The sequence below is a fragment of the Cyprinus carpio genome, chromosome A18 (assembly GCF_018340385.1).
Source record: "Cyprinus carpio isolate SPL01 chromosome A18, ASM1834038v1, whole genome shotgun sequence".
NCBI classification, from domain to species: Eukaryota; Metazoa; Chordata; class Actinopteri; order Cypriniformes; family Cyprinidae; genus Cyprinus; species Cyprinus carpio.
Window position 1 is genome coordinate 14922214 of NC_056589.1, and position 19660 is coordinate 14941873.

The window sequence follows — 19660 nt, forward strand, 5'->3', positions numbered from 1 at the left end:
TATTAAAACGGAAAATAGTGTGTTGATAATGCAAGAAGACAATAGTAAACTCAGTTTTATGGTTAAAGTCAGTTGATATCATAATCCAGGTCAGTTCAGCTCAAATAGTATCTGTCCAATCAAGTCCACAATATTGCCAGAAATTAAGTGTCCCCAACTAAGCAAGCCAAAGGTGCCAGTGGTAAAGAACCAAAACTCCACTGGTGACAGAAATTGAGAAAAATACCTTGGGAGAAACCAGGCTCAGTCGGGGGGCCAGTTCTCCTCTGACCAGAAGAAACCAGCATGGCGTGGTTTAATTCCAGGCTGCAACAAGTTAGAATGATACAGCAGACTCGTCTGGTTCCTATGATGTTGTGCCGATGCTGATTATCTCATGGTGTTGTGCCGACTGACCTAATTAATGCAGCCTAACAATCCTTTAACAGATTTGAATTATAGAAATGTGATAGTGTGTTATGTGTAAAACAGGTTAAAGAGATGGATTATTAATCTAGATTTGAACTGACAGAGTGTGTTTGCCTCCTAAACAACACTATAGATTGTTCCAGAGTTTGGATGCTAAATAGGAAAAGGATCTGCTACCCGTAGTTGATTTTGATATTCTAGGTATTATCAAATGGCCAGAATTTTAAAGACGCAGCAGACATGAAGGACTATAATTTTGTTTTAGTTTTGTTATTTTTTTTTTTGTTAGTTGCAAATTGGTATGGTTCATATTGCTGCGAAGAAATAGAGAGTTGAGTATCATCAGCATAATAGTGTAAGCTTATACCATCTTTCCTGATGATATCTCCCAAGGGTAATAAGTAAAGAGTGAAAAGCAACGGACTTAGTAATGAGCCTTGTGGTACTCCATACAGCACTTGTGAACGATATGATACCTCATCATTCACTGCTATAAATTGATGACAGTCAGATGAGTGTGACTTAAATGATGCCAGTGCAATTCCACTAATGCCAACATAATTTTCTAGTCTATTCAAAAGAATATTGTGGTCGATAGTGTCGAACGCAGCACTAAGATCCAGTAGCACTAATAGAGAGATACAACCACGATCAGATGATAAGAGCAGGTCATTTGTAACTCTGATGAGAGTAGTCTCTGTACTATGATACGGTTTAAATCCTGATTGGAAATCCTCACAGATACCATTTTTCTCTATGAAGGAAACATAGTTGTGAGGATACTGCCTTTTCTAGTATCTTCTAGAATCGATGTGTTTGAATGAATCACTTGAGTAAATGATTCAATGACTCTCTTATAAACATGGCCACTTTATTTATCTCTTGAATGAATCAGTGTGTTTGAACTAATCAGCTGAGAGGATGATACAAAGACTTCTAAACAGACACTTGCTGAATTCATAACTGCATGCTAGCATACTACTATTATTATTCCTGTCATAGAAAGATACTATAAAAATAGTAATAGTAGTATGCTAGTATGTGGTTCAGAATTCAGCAACTTATTTTATTCTAGTGTGTTTAAACAAATCGGTGAATTATTCAATGACTCACTTATAAACATAGTCAGATGATTTGTTCCTGAGCAAATTAGTGTGTTTGAAGGAACTGGTTTAATGATTCACTGATTCAATGACTCATTCATTGTGACAGTCACTTGTCAACACTGGGGTAATGATACTATTCCTATCCATATACTTCTGTAAAATATCTGTAGAATTTCATATTTGCAAAGCATGCTTGTTATTTGCAGTTGCTACAATTATTGAAGATGTATTATAGAAAAAGGCTTATAGGAACATATAAGAACATACAGGCATTGATCAAGCACAAATGACACAAAGACAACAGACAAACTTCCATGGCAAACAAAAGAGTTCAGACGGCAATGCTCTTAAAATATTGGAATCTGTTTAATGTGCACTGAAACACAGGATTCAGCCTGATACACAGTCAGATCCAGAGAAGATAGTTGATTTCTGCCCTCTGTGAGCTCTCAAAGCAAAACACACCAAAAGACCTCAACACACACTTTTAATGTGCTGTCACAACATGTCAGCAGAACGTACAAGGTGGAACATGCACTTGTGAGTTTGTTTCAGTCACTTGGAGATGTCTGATGCACAAATATCAGAGCCCTACGACTACATACTTCATCTATATTCGACAAAAATAAAGTGTGAGATTTCACCAAAAAGAAGAATAAAAATCTAAAAGGCAAAAACACATTGTCTATGTTAACTTAATCTAACTCACATTCCTTTTCCACTTTTCTACTAAATTCTGATCTATATCCCCCCTTCCCACCCCCAAATGGTACATAATAAATACTTGTAACATAATGAGTTCAGAGTATCTTAATTATTTAGAGCTCCAACAAAAATATATAATCTATGTATTTAAATGGATAAATTAAGTTGCAGTCTTGCTATCTGAACAACACAGTTCATGTCAAGGTCTTAAATGACAGTATAGTAACATAAATAATACTGTGCATATAGTCATGATAGTGCTTCTTTCCCATAATCAGAGTAAAAGGACATTGTCTTGTAAATCTAGAGAGGATGTTTTTAATAAAACAAATTACCCACAAACTCTCTCCACCTCTCTATTTTTGTAATACAGCATTTTGTAGCAGGACACCATGGAAGTGTGTGCTTGGCAAGGATATAGCATCCTATAATAAGACTCTAGAGTGCAAAACAGGTGGTTTTTACATTTTTACAAAGTTAAAACTTCTCATGAGACCATTTGTAATTCTCTGAAACTTGTAACAGAGGCGGGAAAGAAATACTGGGGTTGTAACACTTTCCTCTAAAGATTAAAATGGTGTTAAGATATTTCAGTTGCACGCAATCTCACATTCGCTCGACATGCCAGGGAAAAAGCCTGGCTTGATATTAGTCAAAATGCTCTATAAATAAGTCACAGAGCAGGATGCTACCACTCATATGGCTATATTTCTGTGGTATACATGAATAAATAAACATAAACAAAGCCATATTTATACAGGCTAAAATTATAAGATCTAGACAGCTACTCTACACATAAAATCATACTTAAATCCTCACTGTACTGTTAAGATTCAACATTAGGCACTGAGATATTTCAGATTCATAGTGACACATACAAAACAGAGACGAAAGGAAGGCTTTGTTTAGGAGTGTTTGTTCATTTTGGCTTGATTTGATTTAAAAAGGAAAGGCCATGTAGTGTGTATATATACAGTTTAAAATACTTTCTTTTGATGCTCAGTCTTAGCTCTTTTTTCTCTCATTTAGTCAAACACGGGGAAATCAAAGGTTTTAAATATTATGAGTGAGTTTGTGTGGTCTGTGTGATGTGTTGGCTGAAGAGGCTGAGGGTTGTGAGAGTCAAATCAAGGCTGCACTCGGTCATTTATCTCTTGTTCCCTTCTTTTGCCTATTTTTCCCAGTTTCCTCTTTGACCCTCATTCCTGAAAGGATACACAAACACACACTTTCAAGGCTGTAGAATTAGCCAAGTTGATCCTCATACTGCTTCCTGAAACAGTCACCAGCTGGGAAGAAGTCCCAGCATCGCTCCTGGTACATTTTCCATACATATGACTCCTAGAAAGAGAGAAAAATAAAATTAATACATTGTAATATACAAACACTACGTTCATATTTTGAAGAAATTAATACTTAAGCAAGGTATAAAACACTATATATACAATATACAAACACTACTGTTCATATTTTGGGGTCAGTAAGATTTTTAAAAATTTACACATATAAAATAATAAAAAAACACTCAACAAACACATTTTTTCAAAAAAATGTACATTTTTAATTTAATCTTTATTTGGTCCAGAAAGACAGTTTTGGACAGAGTTAAGAATAAAACAACACTGACCTGTCCTGTGTGTTCTGTTTCGTCTTTATTGATTAAATACATCAGGAAGAACCTACATGACAGAAAAAACAAAAACATGATTTCAAAATGAGGAAACAAGATATTAGCTCTCACCATTTCTGAATTAACAAAAATATTACACTTACATGTAGTTGGCTAAATTGTGCTCCTCCATCGTATGCGTCTCGAAGCCATGCGGAGTCGAGTCAAAGTAGTCACTTCCAATTCCACAGATGAAACACTTAGTCTTTGAAAAAAGAAAAAAAAAACACCTTAACTTTTCAGAATGTGTCTAATGACTAACTCAAGTATGCACTGCACTCTCAGCAATTGCCACAAGGGGCGCTATGGCACACATTAGCAAAAAACATCTTCTACAGTCAGTTTTCTCCTTCAGGTCAACCACCGTCTCAGACAAGCAGCAACATGTAGAAAATCTCGCTGAGAAAACTAGTTAAAGTTGATCTCTGCGTATGAACATGCCTACCTCCCTGCTATATAGTAGGTGAAAAATTGTGTGTGAAATGGGTAGTATGTCCAAATTCATAGTATTCATAAAGTAACAGCCGACCTAACATGACCTACTTCTTCTGCCAAAATTCTGAAGTACACATCATTTTGATCATAGAGATTATGATCATTGACCGATCATAGTTTGTTTTGTTTCTATGTTTCGTTTAGGGGTGGGCCACCAATGCAAAAGTTTCACATGCAGAATTTGTGCGCTTGTGTGAAGTATTAAAGCAATAGTGATATTATGGATAAATGGACTCATATGGACACATGGACATATTTTGGTCCAAAGCGACTGTTTAATGTTTAACATCATTTAATGCTTCACAAGATGTTAACTGATGGACTGGAGTCATGTGGATTACTTGTGAATTATTGTGATGTTTTATCAGCTGTTTGGACATTTTAACGGCACCCATTCACTGCAGATGATCAACTGGTGGGCAAATGCTTAATGCTAAATTTCTCCAAATCTGTTCCAATGAAGAAACAAATTCATCCCTATCTTGGATTGCCTTTTCAGCAAATTTTCATTTTTGGGTGAACTTTTTTTTAAAGCATAAAATTGGCATTTGTACCTCCATGTCCTCTCGGACCTGCTCCTGCTGATCTCTCAGCTCACCGAAAGCATCAATGATCAGACCTGCACACAACACAAACACCATTTCATAATGACAGATATTATTATGTCCAAACCTTTTAAATATTACATTTACAGAGTAGAAAAATTCCTACAGGGTCTAAAAAAACAAAAACATGTTCTTCACCTTGAATGATAGCCAGCAGGATGACAATAACAAAAAAGAAGAAGGTGATGTCAAAGACCACACGATAAAGTTCATACTCGTCTCCGGCCGGATCCTCGATCTCATCTCCTATACCACCACCAGCTCGCACACCCACGTACATATGGAACAGATAACACTGAGAGAGAAGACATGATCACAGTCAGGTGTGAAATGAGAAAGTGTAATTCAACCAAATGTAGATATCTGTGCATAAACTCTTACAGTCATCATGTCGTCACACTTCATATCCGGTTCGTCTTCATCCTCACTCATGTTGTAGAACTTTCGGAAGAAATTGAAGGCCACCACGGTGTAGAGGTAGACCACCACAGCCAGCAGACCCACCGTCATCATCAGCTAAACAACAGTCACCATCAAGATTAATATCTGGAACAGATTTCTATAAAATCTCAGTCAAATATAATGATTTCTGAGAGCTGTACCTGTTTGCCATTGTGGGTTACAGAGGACAGGATGGTGCGCAGGGTTTTGACGCCCATAGCAATGTCCAACAGATGACAGGCGAAAAAGAAGTTGTTGTAGTGGCCAAGCACTGACATGACCATATACCAAACCAGATACAGGAACGTCTACGAGCAAAACAGAATCCAAATGAATGCTCATTGTTATAAATTTCCTCAACTTACTGAAACAAAGTGATGCCTTTACTGAAACTCACATTATCAGTGAACACCACTCCAAATTTCCAGAGATGGTATTTCATGTCAATAGATGTCAACCTGTGGATTCATTAATTGTTATAATAAGAAACAGAATCTCCATTCTATTGTAACATCATATTTAAGAGCAGTGACGTCTGAATCCCAAACAAATGACTCTTATGAACAGGTTAATTTTAGTTAATCAAAAAAACTAAAAAAAAAACATCAGCTTGATCACAGTAGATCATTTCCCAAACAAATGACTCTTTTGAGCCACTTTTTTAGTGATTTAAAAATTAACGAGTAGTATAGTCCAACCGATTCCCAAACAAATAACTTTAATGAGCTGTTTTGAACTATAGCTCTAGTGAATCATATACGGCTTTCTTTGTTTCTTTGTTTCTTTTTGGCTCAATTTAATTTTCCACATATGCCTGCTTCAAAAATTGTCAATGAAACTGTTAACCAATTGGAATTGTTAGAGCGGTTCTCATCCCTATCCACTGGTATATTTGTTTTTGTGGCATCAAATAGTTTTTTTTGTTACTGGTTTTGGCTATTGACATTTTGGTGACACTTATGAGTGTGTTTTGCATCTTTCTGTACCATGTGAACATTGAGGGGTCATGCTGAGGCTTCTTCTCGTGTGTCATAGCGCTGACATCAAGGGATGCTAGATCCATGCCCAGCAGTTCAGCGATTCTTTCTCTACCATAGATATCGCCATACTTCTCTAGCACCTACAACACAGACACACCATAGACACACTCAGTCACCGTCATCTCTCAATACATTAAACATCTGCACAAACGAGCATAACACGCCCCTGACCTTTCTCTTCACGAATTTGTCCCAGTAGTTGTTCGGGAACGACCTGAGTGGAGAATAAAAGGGAATGCCACTTCAGAGTCTTCACAGGGATACTTGTTTATAAATTTATAAATAATAATAATATAGTAATTTTACGGTGTATTGAGGACAAGTCTGTCCCACTGGCCCTTGATGTCGTCATCTTCTGGTTGTTCAGTTACGTACAGACCGTCAAACTCCAGTTTTCGGGCCAGTTCCTTCTCTCTCTTAAAGATGACCAAAGGAACCTGGACATGGAAGAAAACGTTAGCAGCTCACACTAGCTTAACCAAATGAAAAGGAATATTTCACTCCAAAATGAAATTTCTGTCATCATTACTCAGTGAAAACAAATTTACATTTTGATCTGTTTCTGACAAAGCTTTTGTATGGCTTCAGAAGACATATAGAATATAGTGTACAAGTCATATGGACCACATTTATGACTCTTCCATGGTGCTTTTTGGTCCTTTCTGTGGACACTCTATTCTATCTCCTCATGTTTCACAGAAGAAAGTAAGTCATGCAGGTTTGAAATGACATGAAGGTGACTAAATGATAACAGAATCCAGTGAACTCTTGACCTTCAGACAGTTGTAGCCGATGATGCACAGGAAGGAAATGATGGTGTGTAAGATGGAGAAAAAGGCCATAGCGGGCTGCATATATCCAGTGCTCTCCTCCAGGAAGTAGTAGACAAACCCTTCTTCCTCATCTTCCTCTCCATTCTCCTCCATTCCAGAACCTTCAGCTTCTCCAGCAGAGCCCTCAAAGATCCCAGAGCCCTCAAACACATCAGAGCCTTCAAACACACCAGAGCCCTCAAATATGCCAGAACCCTCAAACATAGCCGAACCCTCAAACTCCTCCTCTTCTCCACGCGGGCTGTCAGATACCTAGGGAGGAATAGCTAGCTTCAATCAAATATGCTCTTGAAACAAATTACAGGGAATCACAGGGTATTTTATTGCAGGGGTTCGCAAACTGTTTGATGCCAAGGACCCCACAACTATGACTGAGAGTCATTTATTTTCAACCCCTAAAGTCCGGGACACGCCAAGCCGACTTCAGAGAACTAGCAGAGACGAAAGCCGACGGTATTGTCGCCTCACGTCGGCAGTGTCGGACCAAAAAGCTGCACTCTAACACACTGCACAGACTACAGCCGACAGGAAACTAACACATTTAACTGTCTATAACTGTCTATATCAGCAGCTATCAGTAGTATATATTCGTTATTCGAAAGGAGAAACCGAAACAAAGATATACGAGATAAACGCAGATATACGAAACTTAAACAAAGCAGCACTTGCTTTTTGAATATTTTGAATATCAGTAACATTGATAACTTTAATCATTTTAAGCAGCTTATGTTGTTATGAAAATATTCGTGTGTTAGAATGATTGGGAAAGATCACGTAACATCACGTAACAACGTTTAATTCTGGGGCACTGAATCATTTGCTAAACTGAACATCCAATCAGAGCTCTCACCCGCGCCGACGACCCCGATGTCCCTGACGCCGATTCAACATGTTGAGTCATGCAAACTGCCACCGACGTAAGCCCGACGAGAGCCGACGAGTGGAACACACCAAACAAACTAGCCCAACTGTCGATTGCCGTCGGCCCGATGTTGGACAATGTTGGCTTGGTGTGTCCCTGCCTCAATTGACCAGTCTTTAGGAACCATTATAAAAACCCAAGACCAAAGTTTGAAAAGCCCTGTTTTAAAATCATACTGACCCTGTAGAAGAGCAGAATGAAGTTGAGTGCAAAGGCGATGAAGAGAGCCAGAAAGCGCAGGTTGTAGAAATTACGAGACAAATAGTTCTAGAAGAAGAGAAAGTGGTTCAACTTTTAAATGCAGTTAGAATCAAAAAAATGATGAATGAAAGATTTTTAATAATAATATAATGTCACATAATATTATTGAATATAAATCAATATTCATTTATTCTACATGACTGTGAAAGATGTGCACAGATAAATAACTATAACATAATTACCATGAACTTGATTCTTTGAACTTCAAGTTCGTTCCATAGTTCAAATCCCTCTTCCTCTTTCTTCTTGCCTTTCTTTGCTTTAGCCTTTGCTTTTTTCTCCTCTTGCTCTTCATCTGGTTTTTCCTCTGGCTCAGGTTCTGTCTCCTTCTCGGCCTTTTCTCCATTTTCAGCACTTTGATGGACAGAAGGACAAGTCAAAGCAACAAGAGCACAATGTGTATGTGTTGTGATGAATATGACTTCTCAACAGTTCACAGATGAAAAAAATTAGTTTGATCATTTTTTCTCCATTACTTACTCTGCTTTTTCGGGTTCAGGGGGTGCTTCTTTCTCTACTTTCTCCTCTTCTACTGCTTCTCCCTCTGCTTCTTCACTCACCTGAAATATCCGGCAACACATTAAGGAGAAGAAAAGGTAGATTAAGAGATTTAGATTATGAGTCTACAAAGCAAGAAAGACCATTATATTTGACAAACTGAAGGATAACAATGTGGAAACACGGTGAGGAACAATCCACATGCTGGATGTTTATTTTTAAGGTGCGGTAACATTAGTACAATTTGGGCAAAATTTCACAGGTTATAAAGGTCCATAGTCTATTGTCTATAGTGTTGTGATTATGAAGCACCACTCACACAGAAGTCACAGATATCCATGTGATCAACTTGTAACCACTGCGAAAATCATGGGGAAATATTGTACCTTCAAATGAAATTCCTGACTGAGTAATTCCTTCTGAAATGACCAGATTACGGCTGTAAAAATTTGCAGAACAAAGGAAACTGTGACTGCATCTTTAGACTAAAAACTCACCAGCTTCCTCTTCAGCAGTGGGCTGCCTTCTGGAGTCGGAGGCTCTTCCGGCTCAGTTTCTCCCATATCTCCTAGACCACCGTGAGGACCAAGACCAGGTCTTCCACCATCATCCTCTTCTCCCTCTTCGGCTTCCTCCTCTCCTCCTCCTGTTCCCTCCTCTCCCTCAGCAGCTCCACCTGATTCTTGTGCTTTTCTTGCTCCTGGCTCAGGTGGAAGGTCACCGTGCACTTCATCTTGAGTTGGGTCAGGCATGTTAGTCAGAATCTCTGTCAATGTCATCTTTTTAGCTCCCTCCACCAGACCTCCTCCGAAGAGAGTGTTCCAGATGAGCATGAAGAAACCTCTGCAGATGCTGTAGATAAAGTGCAGGATGCCAAAGAGGACAGTATAGAGGAACATCACCAGACCAACAATCATGTCCTTTATGGTCATTTTCCTGATTTTCCGGTATCGGCGTCTGAGATTGCGGAAAGTGAAGAGGTTCATGAAATTCATTACGCTCTTGATGAAGTCTGCAAAGGCTGAGCTGGATTCAGGTGGTGCTGCCTCTCCATTCCCTTCCTCTCCTTCTCCCTCTGCATTTCCACCACCACTGCTCTCCTCCTCATCTTCTTCATTCTCATCTTCGATCACCTCTTCCTCCTGCTCTGAGATCTGCGAGGCAATGTTCATCTCAAAGATGGTGTCCTCGCAGAAGTTCACAAAGAGCTCCATCTTCTCAGACTCACCACCCTCATTGACGACATCAAAGATGAACTGCCGCTTGGACTCTCTGACCTGAGGCATCTCCCACTGGTTGCGGTTGGCCTCGCTGATTTCAAAGTAGATGCGTTCGATCCTCTTGCTGGCGCCCATGATCTCGATACGGCCCAGGAAGGGTCGGAAGTAGTTCAGCACACTCTCAGCTTGCTCCAAAAAGTTCTTCAAGCGGGTGTCATGTGGAACATGCTCAGACAGGTTGGTGAGTAGCACAGCAATGTTGAAGCCGATGTCTTTGGCTGGCTCTTGGAAGCGATCGGCAAACTCCTCAAAATTGATCATCTCGTTCTCATCGGCTTCAGAGCAAGAGAGCAGGAACTGGATCTCAGATGGTGTGTACTGCTTCTGACTGTCCATAGCCTTGGAGAAGTCCTTCTTGGAGATGAGGCCACGAGGGTCCGTCACATAGTCACGGAAGGCATCCGATGCCACAATATCCTTCAGTTTGAGGAACATGTCGAAGAACTTGAGAATCATCTCTACATTGCTGGATGACTCAACCAGCATGTCAACCATCTGGCGAGCAATTGTGCCATTCACAATATTACCTGTAATAATACAATAAAATAGGTTATAGATCATGACATAAGTGGCTTTACAGGTTTGTAGGTCACTATGAAAGTTACATTTTTGATGGACAGATATCGCTTACCCTCCAGTAGAGAGAGAAGCATCACCACCATATCTTTCTGCAGATCCAGAAGCTCCTTCAACAGACCAATTTGACTGGAGTCCTGTTTCACACAACCAAATTCAGACATACAAAAAAATAACAAATCATAATTCACAAAATGTCTCAAACTCTCACTGTTGGAGAGCATAAAGGACCTTTCAGTTCATATTGCTTAGAACTGGTTCTCCGTAGTTTTTAATATGATATGCACCATGGAACCATGAAAAGAGATGTACCAAGAATACCAAGTATCCTGATTAGGTTAAATTTGATTTTAGTGGCATAACTACCATCTCTGGCATGCGTTTTATTTTATGGGGCGATGTGGGAGATAGAACTACTGGGATAGTCCACCTACACTCAGCTTACCTCAGAATGTGTTCTACTCCAGAAATGATCCTGGGTTTGCGTTTATAAACAGACACAAACATAGCATCACATACTGTAACCTATCATCTAACACAGAGACATTTAAAGACGATATGAAGATAAACATCAGCTCCTGGCATAGTTGACGGCTATCATATTCTTTATGACATTGTATCTACAAAATATTAACATAAAGCACTATAATATGTCATTTCAAGTATTAACAATAAATATCTAGGTTATTTGCAAGCACATTTTATATGTGCTTAGCTGATGGTCTAAAAGCATATTACGAAGGTATGCCAGCAGACACAAAAACTTTCATACAGAACAATATCACACACATCTGCAAACACAATATATGCACTAACATGTATAACAACAAAAGAGCACAAAGGCCTGCACATATACATTAAGAAAGATTAGATGAATCTCACAAAACCTTTTTGATATTTCACAGCAAAATCAAAAGAGAGAAAAAGAGAAATGGTATATAGCTTAAAAGAAAATTAAGTCTATTTTTGATTATCTTGTCATGAAAAGTTTAATGCAATATTAATAATAATAAAAACAAATGTATATTATATATTTATAAGTTCATAATACAATATTATAATGAATATCATTTGGTTTAGGCTAATATTGGTAAACACACACACAGACACACACTGCAACAAAAGTAAACGAAACATATATAATATTATTTCATACGTTTTAAAATGTGACCTGGACGTGATCTTGACAGGTTTTGTGAGATTAATTCAGTATTGTACAGATTTTCTTGAGAACATATGTATGTCTGCATATGAAAAGAGTAACATAGTGCAGGTCGAAGGAAATCAATTTCCTCTACAAGTGAGCAACAGCAGGAACACGGCATTGTGACACCTCCCTCAGCTCCAGTAGGCTATTTCAAAATAGACCCAACTAGGTTAAGACTTCTTTCAGAAATTCAACACTGATAATGTGTTATCAGAGGGAATGTACATGAAAAAAAAAATGCAAGTGAAAACACTTGCAGAAAATGTGCCGACACATAAGCAATACAACAGAAACAGGAAGCGAAGAAGAAACTGTTCTGTGCACTGTGTACGTGTGAAAAGCAGTACAAAAGTGCTTAAGATGGAAGCAAAAACAAAGATCCTTACGCCATTTAGGAGTCCTTGGTCAGGGTGCATCTGGCAGGATTACACATCAGAAAAAAAATGTTACCCATCAACATTTTTAATACATTTTTGTATTTTGTATTTCCCACTCTCTCTTTTTTTTTCATTTGCATGTCTGCTTTTGATAGTTTCTCACTTCTACATATGCAGACGTGTTTTGTATTAAAATTAAGTATGTTTAGTATATGTTGCCTCTTTTTGGCCTCACCTATAATATAAAACACAACCGTGTCAATTTGTTGGTGATGAAGCAACTTTGACGTGGGCACTGATCTTTCAACAGACAATTAAATGTTTCACTGTCAGCTACATTCATATTTTTGAAGCCTGAGCGAGTGGGAGAGATTCTCAATTTTAAGAAATACAAAAATGCAGTACATGGGTACAAGATGTGTAACAAATATTAGAACAAAATCCAACAACACAACAGAGAGGTTAAGAGAAACAACACATGAGTAAAGATTACTAGAGCATCAACATTCACGTCACACTGTGAACATGTTCCACATTCATGGATTAGTGGTGATACTGGACTAAACATTTATATATTAGAATATCAAGAGTGTGAAATACAATCCATTTGGTAATCCACTATAATCCAGTTTGGAAATAGTTACTGGAATATTACACTATAAACAGTGATTAACCAGTACACACCACAATCAGAAAAATTCTATTCACACCACAATTAAAATCTTAATTACAGTTTAGAAAAGCTTCTGATAAAATATATGAAACTCCAAAGAAATTTAACAACCGAGTTTCTTTATATGCTTTAATAACTCCAATAAGGTTTCTTCTAAATCTATAATTAATAATATAAGAGGCAGAAATTGACTCAGGAATAGTGATGGGGAGTCGACTCCAAAAGAGTCGATTTCTCAACTTTGAATAGCCCTACAGTCGGAGTCGTTAATTAAGTGTTTAGTAATGACTGAAATCTTGTATTATTTCTGACCCTGTTTTGATGTAAAGTAAATGGAGTCGAGGTGTTGATTCCATCGACTCTTATGGTGAGAGTCAGGAGGTGGAGTCAACTCTGAAAAACCTGGAATCGAACACCCGTACTCAGGAAGTTAATAAACACAGTCAACTAGAGTTGAGGCTGAAACGAGTATCCGGTACAGATAAAGTACTTTTGCCGAGTACAAGTATTATACGAGTAATACGAGTCACGGATTAAATAACAGTGTTTTAAACTTCTTTCAATGGAAAGTAGCTAAAACCGTGCCTGAAAAAGTCGCCAAATGTCGCTAGATGACGTCATACTTTAAATAGCATATTCATGACGTAAGTGCGTTGCTGTTTCTTGCCTCCCTGTGCTTACATACAGATTTGAATGGAGCAACAGCGCTCTCTCTCTCTTGCATCTAAACTCAAACTGTTTTTCCCGTTAACGTTATTTTCTTCAGTTTCAATGTTTTGTTTTTTACAAACAACGTAGTACTTATTATTAACATGTAGAGTTCCCTTAACGACATTACCTGCTTGTTTAGATATGGGACGCATGGTCTAGAATGCGACTCACGTACATTGTCTAATGCCTGTCGGAGATTTTTTTTTTTTCTTTTTACAACGTCAGCTGGCTGTAACAGAACAGTTTTTGACTTACGCACAACAGAATATATTTTTTTACTGAATTTCTCTCTGCGCTCGCATGAAAACAAAAGCAGATGCAGAGAGAAAATGTGTGTGTGCGCTGGAAAGAGAGACCTCGCGCTCGTGCACAGTACACACACACATACTGTCTCAGAGACTAAATAAGGTTGGTCCAAGAAAGTCGCTAGATTTGTCGCTAGTCGCTTTTTTTTCCGAAAAATGTCGCTAAGGGGGTCTGAAAAGTCGTTAAAAAGCGAAAGAGTCGCTATGTTGGCAACACTGAATTCTGTGTTCGGATTATTTAACTTAAAATTCTCATTGGGTTGTATGATTTGCCCCTCCCCTTCTGTGATAGGCTAGTCACAGTGCCCCTCCCCTATTGACCTAAGCTCAATGTGATGCTGTGTCATGTAAATAGTTTTCTAATCAGCAATAAATATAACAATTTCTGAGCAACCTTTGCTCACTCATCACAGAACCTGAAAAGGAGAACAGCGCTAAAGCTCTCTCTCTTTAAGTCAACCAGACCACTCACTTCGCGGGTTCGCGGGTCACCCACTTTCGGGTTAGGTGTTCTTCAGTGCGAGTACAGTTTTTTACTTTGGTTTGGTAGATACTTACTTATTAACCAGTAAGCTGTTTTGGTAATGGGCTTGTGTTTACACCAAATTACTTGGTAGAATGCGACTCGCATTGCGTCTCTGCCTGTCGGAGATTTTTTTTTCTTTTTTAAACGTCAGCTGGCTCTAACCAGTTTTTTGACTTCACGCACTGAGTGACACTTATTTCTTGCTGTAAAACATAAAAAATAATAAAGGTAGTTGTGGTATATAAAACTATATTACAAATTAATTAGCTACACACACACACACACACACACACATACCTGGTGTGGAAAAGCTTTCAAAAAAATAAAAAATAACCAAAAAAAAAATTTTCACCTCTGATTATAAAAAAATTAAAAGTTAAAAAAGAATGTTATGTTTTAGATGAAAACTCTTCTTCATTACATTTAACTTCATAATTGCAACAACATACAGATGTTGTGATTCAGTGTGTTGCAAAACTTGTTCTGTAAATAGTTGCGTTTATTATCATAATAAAACCATTGATCTGAAGCTCAATGCTGATCACACATGTCATGTAAATAGTTGTTCTAATCATCATCAATAAATATAACAATTTCTGATCAACCCCTATCAATTGCATGCTTAAAATAACATACCGGTTAAAGCCCTGCCCGTTTTTAAGTTCAAAAAACCAGACCCACTTCCGGGTTAAAAATTTCCAACCCACTTCGGGTTAGGCCCCGCCCAGTGATAATAGTACAGATACAGATAATTCATATGGTTAACAGATACAGATACAGATACAGATAATGCTGTACTCGCTCATCCCTACAGTCAACACCAAATTACTAAACAGATCAGTAACTTATTTATATAAAAAAGGATAAGATAAAATAATTTAATTAATTAGACTAGGCATAGTAACAACAAAACATTAGTGCTGAAAAAAAAATGCAACCTCCAAAACAGAGAAAATATTATTCATTAGTCTACTCTGATCATAAAATATATAATGCACAAATTATAAGCTCAATGCAAATTATAAACTCAACTTGGAATGTCTGAGAAAAGCTTTCAACTGATTTAACATCCAATATACCTGATCTTAAAACATTTTCCACCTCTGATTTCCTCTGTGTTAAAGTTGGTGAAATTATGTTTCGTTTTAGATTAGGCAAAACTCAATGACAAGTATTTTAATGTCAAAATAAAACAACATACAGATGATACTGATTCAGTGTTGATGGAACCTTTCCAGGAAAATTCTGGTGCAATAAATCTGATCAATATAATAAGATTTATTAGTCACTTTAGGGGTTTGTGTGCGCTCAACATGTGTGTTCCTACCTGTGCTAGCTTCATCATCATGTGTGCGAACACGTGCAAGAAGCCCACCACGGCATCCCACAATCTGCTGTGAGCCAGAGACTGCTGATTACCGGTACAAGGACCCTACGGTGGAGAAACAAAAAACAGATCAACTATATTGAAGACGGAAATTTGCAAGTCTGAAAGAGCTCGACTGCATATAGCAGTGACGTCAGTACCTGGATATATTCTGTCAGGCTGTTGAAAACCTGTTTGGCAACCATCATTGCCTTAGAAAAGTTTCTCTTGCCTGGTTCATCAATGATATCCTTCCCAGAGTAATACCAGTAGAAGTCACTGATAGACTCCTGAGACGGGAATGAAGACAGAGTAAGGATGAAAATAAGAGACCACCAAGCTTACTTAAGCTGTCATTTCACTAATGTTTTTTGCCATCTGCCCCCCTTTTTTTGTTCTCAAACACAATGACATTAACACATTTTTAAGTGTCTGAATACTTTTGGCACTAGTATACTTTATGATGCTGTATAGGGTGTAGAGGAAGACAGTCGAGCTTAAGCTGAAGCTGTACCTGCAGTCTGAGCAGATAGTCAACAGTGCAGATGATGATGTTGATCGTAGTTGTGCTGCCTGTCTGTGTGCGCAGATAATTCTGGAAATCTGGAGAAAGATGGTAACTCAAAACAGGCTGATTTATTTATTTTTTTTGTTTTTGTATTATTAGTAATGCTATGCATTTACACTATCATCCAAAAGTTTGGGTTAGGTAATTTTTTTTTAATGTTCTCTAAGCCCACAAACTCACCAATAAAAAAACAAAAAAAAAACAAAAATTATTAAATATTATTACATTAATGATACAATTTTTTTTTTTTCAGGATTCGTCAATGAACAGAAAATTGAATTTGAACATTTATATCTTATCTGATAATTCTTTACAATAAGGTTCATTTGGTAACATTAGTTAACTACTTTAGTTAAAATGAACTAAGAATGAACAATACTTTACAGCATTTATTAATCTTAGTTAATGTTAATTCCAACATTTACTAATACATCATTAAAATCAAAAGTTGTGCTTGTTAATATTAGTTAACACACTGTGAATTAACATGCACTAACAATGAACAACTGTATTTTCATTAACTAACATTAACATTAACAAAGACGAATAAATACTGTAATAAATGTATTGTTCATTGTTTGTTCATGATAGTTAATACATTAACTAACATTAACTAATGGAACCTTATTGTAATGTGTTACCTTTTATTTTTTAACACACAAAGCATCTTCACTAACCATAAAAATCAACAAAATAATTCAACAACTAATAATCCACATCTCAGGAAGCTCACCGTTGTTGTGGCCTTCACAGAGCAGCTGCAGGAAGCGGAAAATGTCGCAAGTGAATTCATCATCTGCCATCACTTTCTCTTCTAAACAGGGACACACACATACACACAGCATGAATGTGTGAGAAGAGCTCCTAAACAGTGCTTTACTGTGTGAGAGTGTGAACTACACTAGACCTATAATGTAAAATAAAATGAATTAAAATGTTTGTTTTGTTTTTTTTAGAATTAATTTCAATGACTAAAATGGTTAATTTGTGAATTAAAATGTGCCAAATATCTCTAGACAGGAATGAGACCAGGGCTGCATTTCCCAAGCAGAGATCAGAGAACAACTTAGCTTACGATGCTTTTAAGAAACGCAGCCCATGCTGATGGACAAATTTCTTCTCTTGCACATATAATAGATAGTTAACCCAGAAATAAAACTCCTGTCATTGTTTACTTACCTTGTGTCATTTTAAACCCATATTCTATTTTCCCTGCAATCAGAGTTCTTGCAGAAGGGAAGTTTTGAATTCTGTTCAAGAAACTATAATTCAAAACCATTCTAAAGTATGGGGTTAGTAAGATTTTGTAATGTTTTATTTGATAAAAAAACAGTAAAACAGGCGTATTGGGAAATACAATTAAACATAACTGTTTTTTATTTTTAATATATTTTAAAATATTATATATTATCAATGGTGAAAACGTTTGTGCTGGAAACAATGCATTTTTCAGGATTTTCATGAATAGAAATTTATTTAAAACAGAAATCTGTTTTTTTTTTTTTTTTTACTTTATAAATGTCTTTACTGTCACTTTTGATCAACTGAATGAATCCTTTTTTAATCATTTCTGAATAGTATCTGCATATATATTTTTTACTGACCCCAAACTTTTGAATTGTAGTTGACATATATAAAAAAATTTGTTTCATAGAAAAAATAACAGCATATGGGTTTGGAATTACACAAGGGCGGGTAAATAATAAACGGTCCCTTCAGTATTCAGGGTGATTAAGGTGTGTGTGTTCTGTGAGTATAACCACTTCCAGCCCCAATTAGCATGTTAGTAGAACCACAAAGACCTGCTGTGGCACATCCGTTTAGCTGTTCACTGCAGAGCAGACCAGCAAATGTGGAAAGGGGAGGCAGAGACCTGTCGTCCACACTGAATCCACAGACTAAAGCCCTCCCCTCTCCCAGAATGGCAACACTAGTAGACACACACATACAGTCTGATAGATCACACATTGAAAATACGGCCACTTTGAACGGACATTTATACATTAACTGAAAAAAAAATGTCACAGTGTACAGAAATATACAGGGAAATAACAGACATGGAACATGGATAAACACAACTGACACTGAAATGGCACACTACACAGTGAGATCTTCACAGGGGACACAAATGGAGAAGGGTTTTGGTCTTCTCAGACAAGACCTAAAGAAAAAACAGCACACAGACACACAATCATGCAAAACAGATCTACTGCACTCCTGGAGGTGTGGGAGAGAAGGGGAGGGGAGAGATGAGCCAGAGAACGTTCGGGCCTTGGTGGATTATGGGTAATGTGCTACGAAGGATATGTGATGGAATAAGATGCTATTTGACAAGAGAAAGGCTAATAAGAAGAACATAAATTAACATTGTGAGGAGAAAAAATGGATGATCTTCTAAAAATTAAGCAATGTCAATGTCAAGAAATGGGAAGTAATACATATAATACACATCACACAGGTTTAGTGGGCAATATACAGTATATCAGTCTGAGAGTAAGTATCTGGAAATGAGGTTAGCTTAAAAGAAAAACACAATTAAAACATTTTATAACAGGTGTCACAAATCTTCAAATCGAACCCAAAATAAATAAATAGAAATTAGAATAAAAAAAAATACAGACACTGGTTACATTTTTATGAGTGCGCTGCTATGTTGTTAAAACACAATATAGATAAATAACCTCTGCAAATAAACTGCAATTACAAAATAATACAATAAATTATAACAATAAAAATAATAAAAAAAATACTACTATTATGTCATAAAAAAATAAATTTAACTATAAAGCATGACTGAATGTTAAATCTGCGAGTGGTCAACATATAGTCAAAGTGTATGTTATGCTCTCCATAAAGTTTTCAAAATTGGATGACTTCATTGGGGTTCAATATAACTTTCAATTACTTTCATTTTTTTGCAGGCTTGTTTAACTTTGAAATGCTCTCCATAAAGTTTTCAAAATTGGATGACTTCATTGGGGTTCAATATTGCTAAGGATTCGCTAGGGGCCAGATTCACGAAAATCTTCTTAAGATAAATACTAAGAAACGTGTAAAAATGTTCCAAAGTGCAATTCTTGAAAAAAAT

At 37.1% G+C, this 19660-nt stretch overlaps 1 protein-coding gene across 15 annotated transcripts in view; it reads right to left on the bottom strand.

The window, feature by feature from the left end:
* Positions 1 to 1861: 1861 nt before the first annotated feature.
* Positions 1862 to 19660, bottom strand: part of LOC109108995 (ryanodine receptor 1-like) — a 107158-nt gene continuing 89359 nt past the window's right edge. For 8 of the 15 annotated variants that reach the window (XM_042775088.1, XM_042775092.1, XM_042775089.1 and 5 more), the window contains 23 exons: positions 17306 to 17386; positions 16519 to 16607; positions 16166 to 16294; positions 15966 to 16070; positions 12433 to 12462; positions 11285 to 11314; positions 10895 to 10976; positions 9481 to 10790; positions 8966 to 9045; positions 8668 to 8839; positions 8405 to 8491; positions 7243 to 7554; positions 6776 to 6906; positions 6641 to 6683; positions 6416 to 6549; positions 5827 to 5887; positions 5591 to 5737; positions 5370 to 5504; positions 5127 to 5283; positions 4938 to 5002; positions 3993 to 4093; positions 3847 to 3898; positions 1862 to 3560 (listed from right to left, as the gene is read on the bottom strand). In XM_042775088.1, the coding sequence (XP_042631022.1) occupies positions 3465 to 3560; positions 3847 to 3898; positions 3993 to 4093; positions 4938 to 5002; positions 5127 to 5283; positions 5370 to 5504; positions 5591 to 5737; positions 5827 to 5887; positions 6416 to 6549; positions 6641 to 6683; positions 6776 to 6906; positions 7243 to 7554; positions 8405 to 8491; positions 8668 to 8839; positions 8966 to 9045; positions 9481 to 10790; positions 10895 to 10976; positions 11285 to 11314; positions 12433 to 12462; positions 15966 to 16070; positions 16166 to 16294; positions 16519 to 16607; positions 17306 to 17386 (3629 nt within the window). In that variant the 3' untranslated portion in view covers positions 1862 to 3464. The remainder of the gene's footprint in view (positions 3561 to 3846; positions 3899 to 3992; positions 4094 to 4937; positions 5003 to 5126; positions 5284 to 5369; positions 5505 to 5590; positions 5738 to 5826; positions 5888 to 6415; positions 6550 to 6640; positions 6684 to 6775; positions 6907 to 7242; positions 7555 to 8404; positions 8492 to 8667; positions 8840 to 8965; positions 9046 to 9480; positions 10791 to 10894; positions 10977 to 11284; positions 11315 to 12432; positions 12463 to 15965; positions 16071 to 16165; positions 16295 to 16518; positions 16608 to 17305; positions 17387 to 19660) is intronic. The other 7 variants (XM_042775102.1, XM_042775101.1, XM_042775099.1 and 4 more) reach the window with 2 other exon arrangements.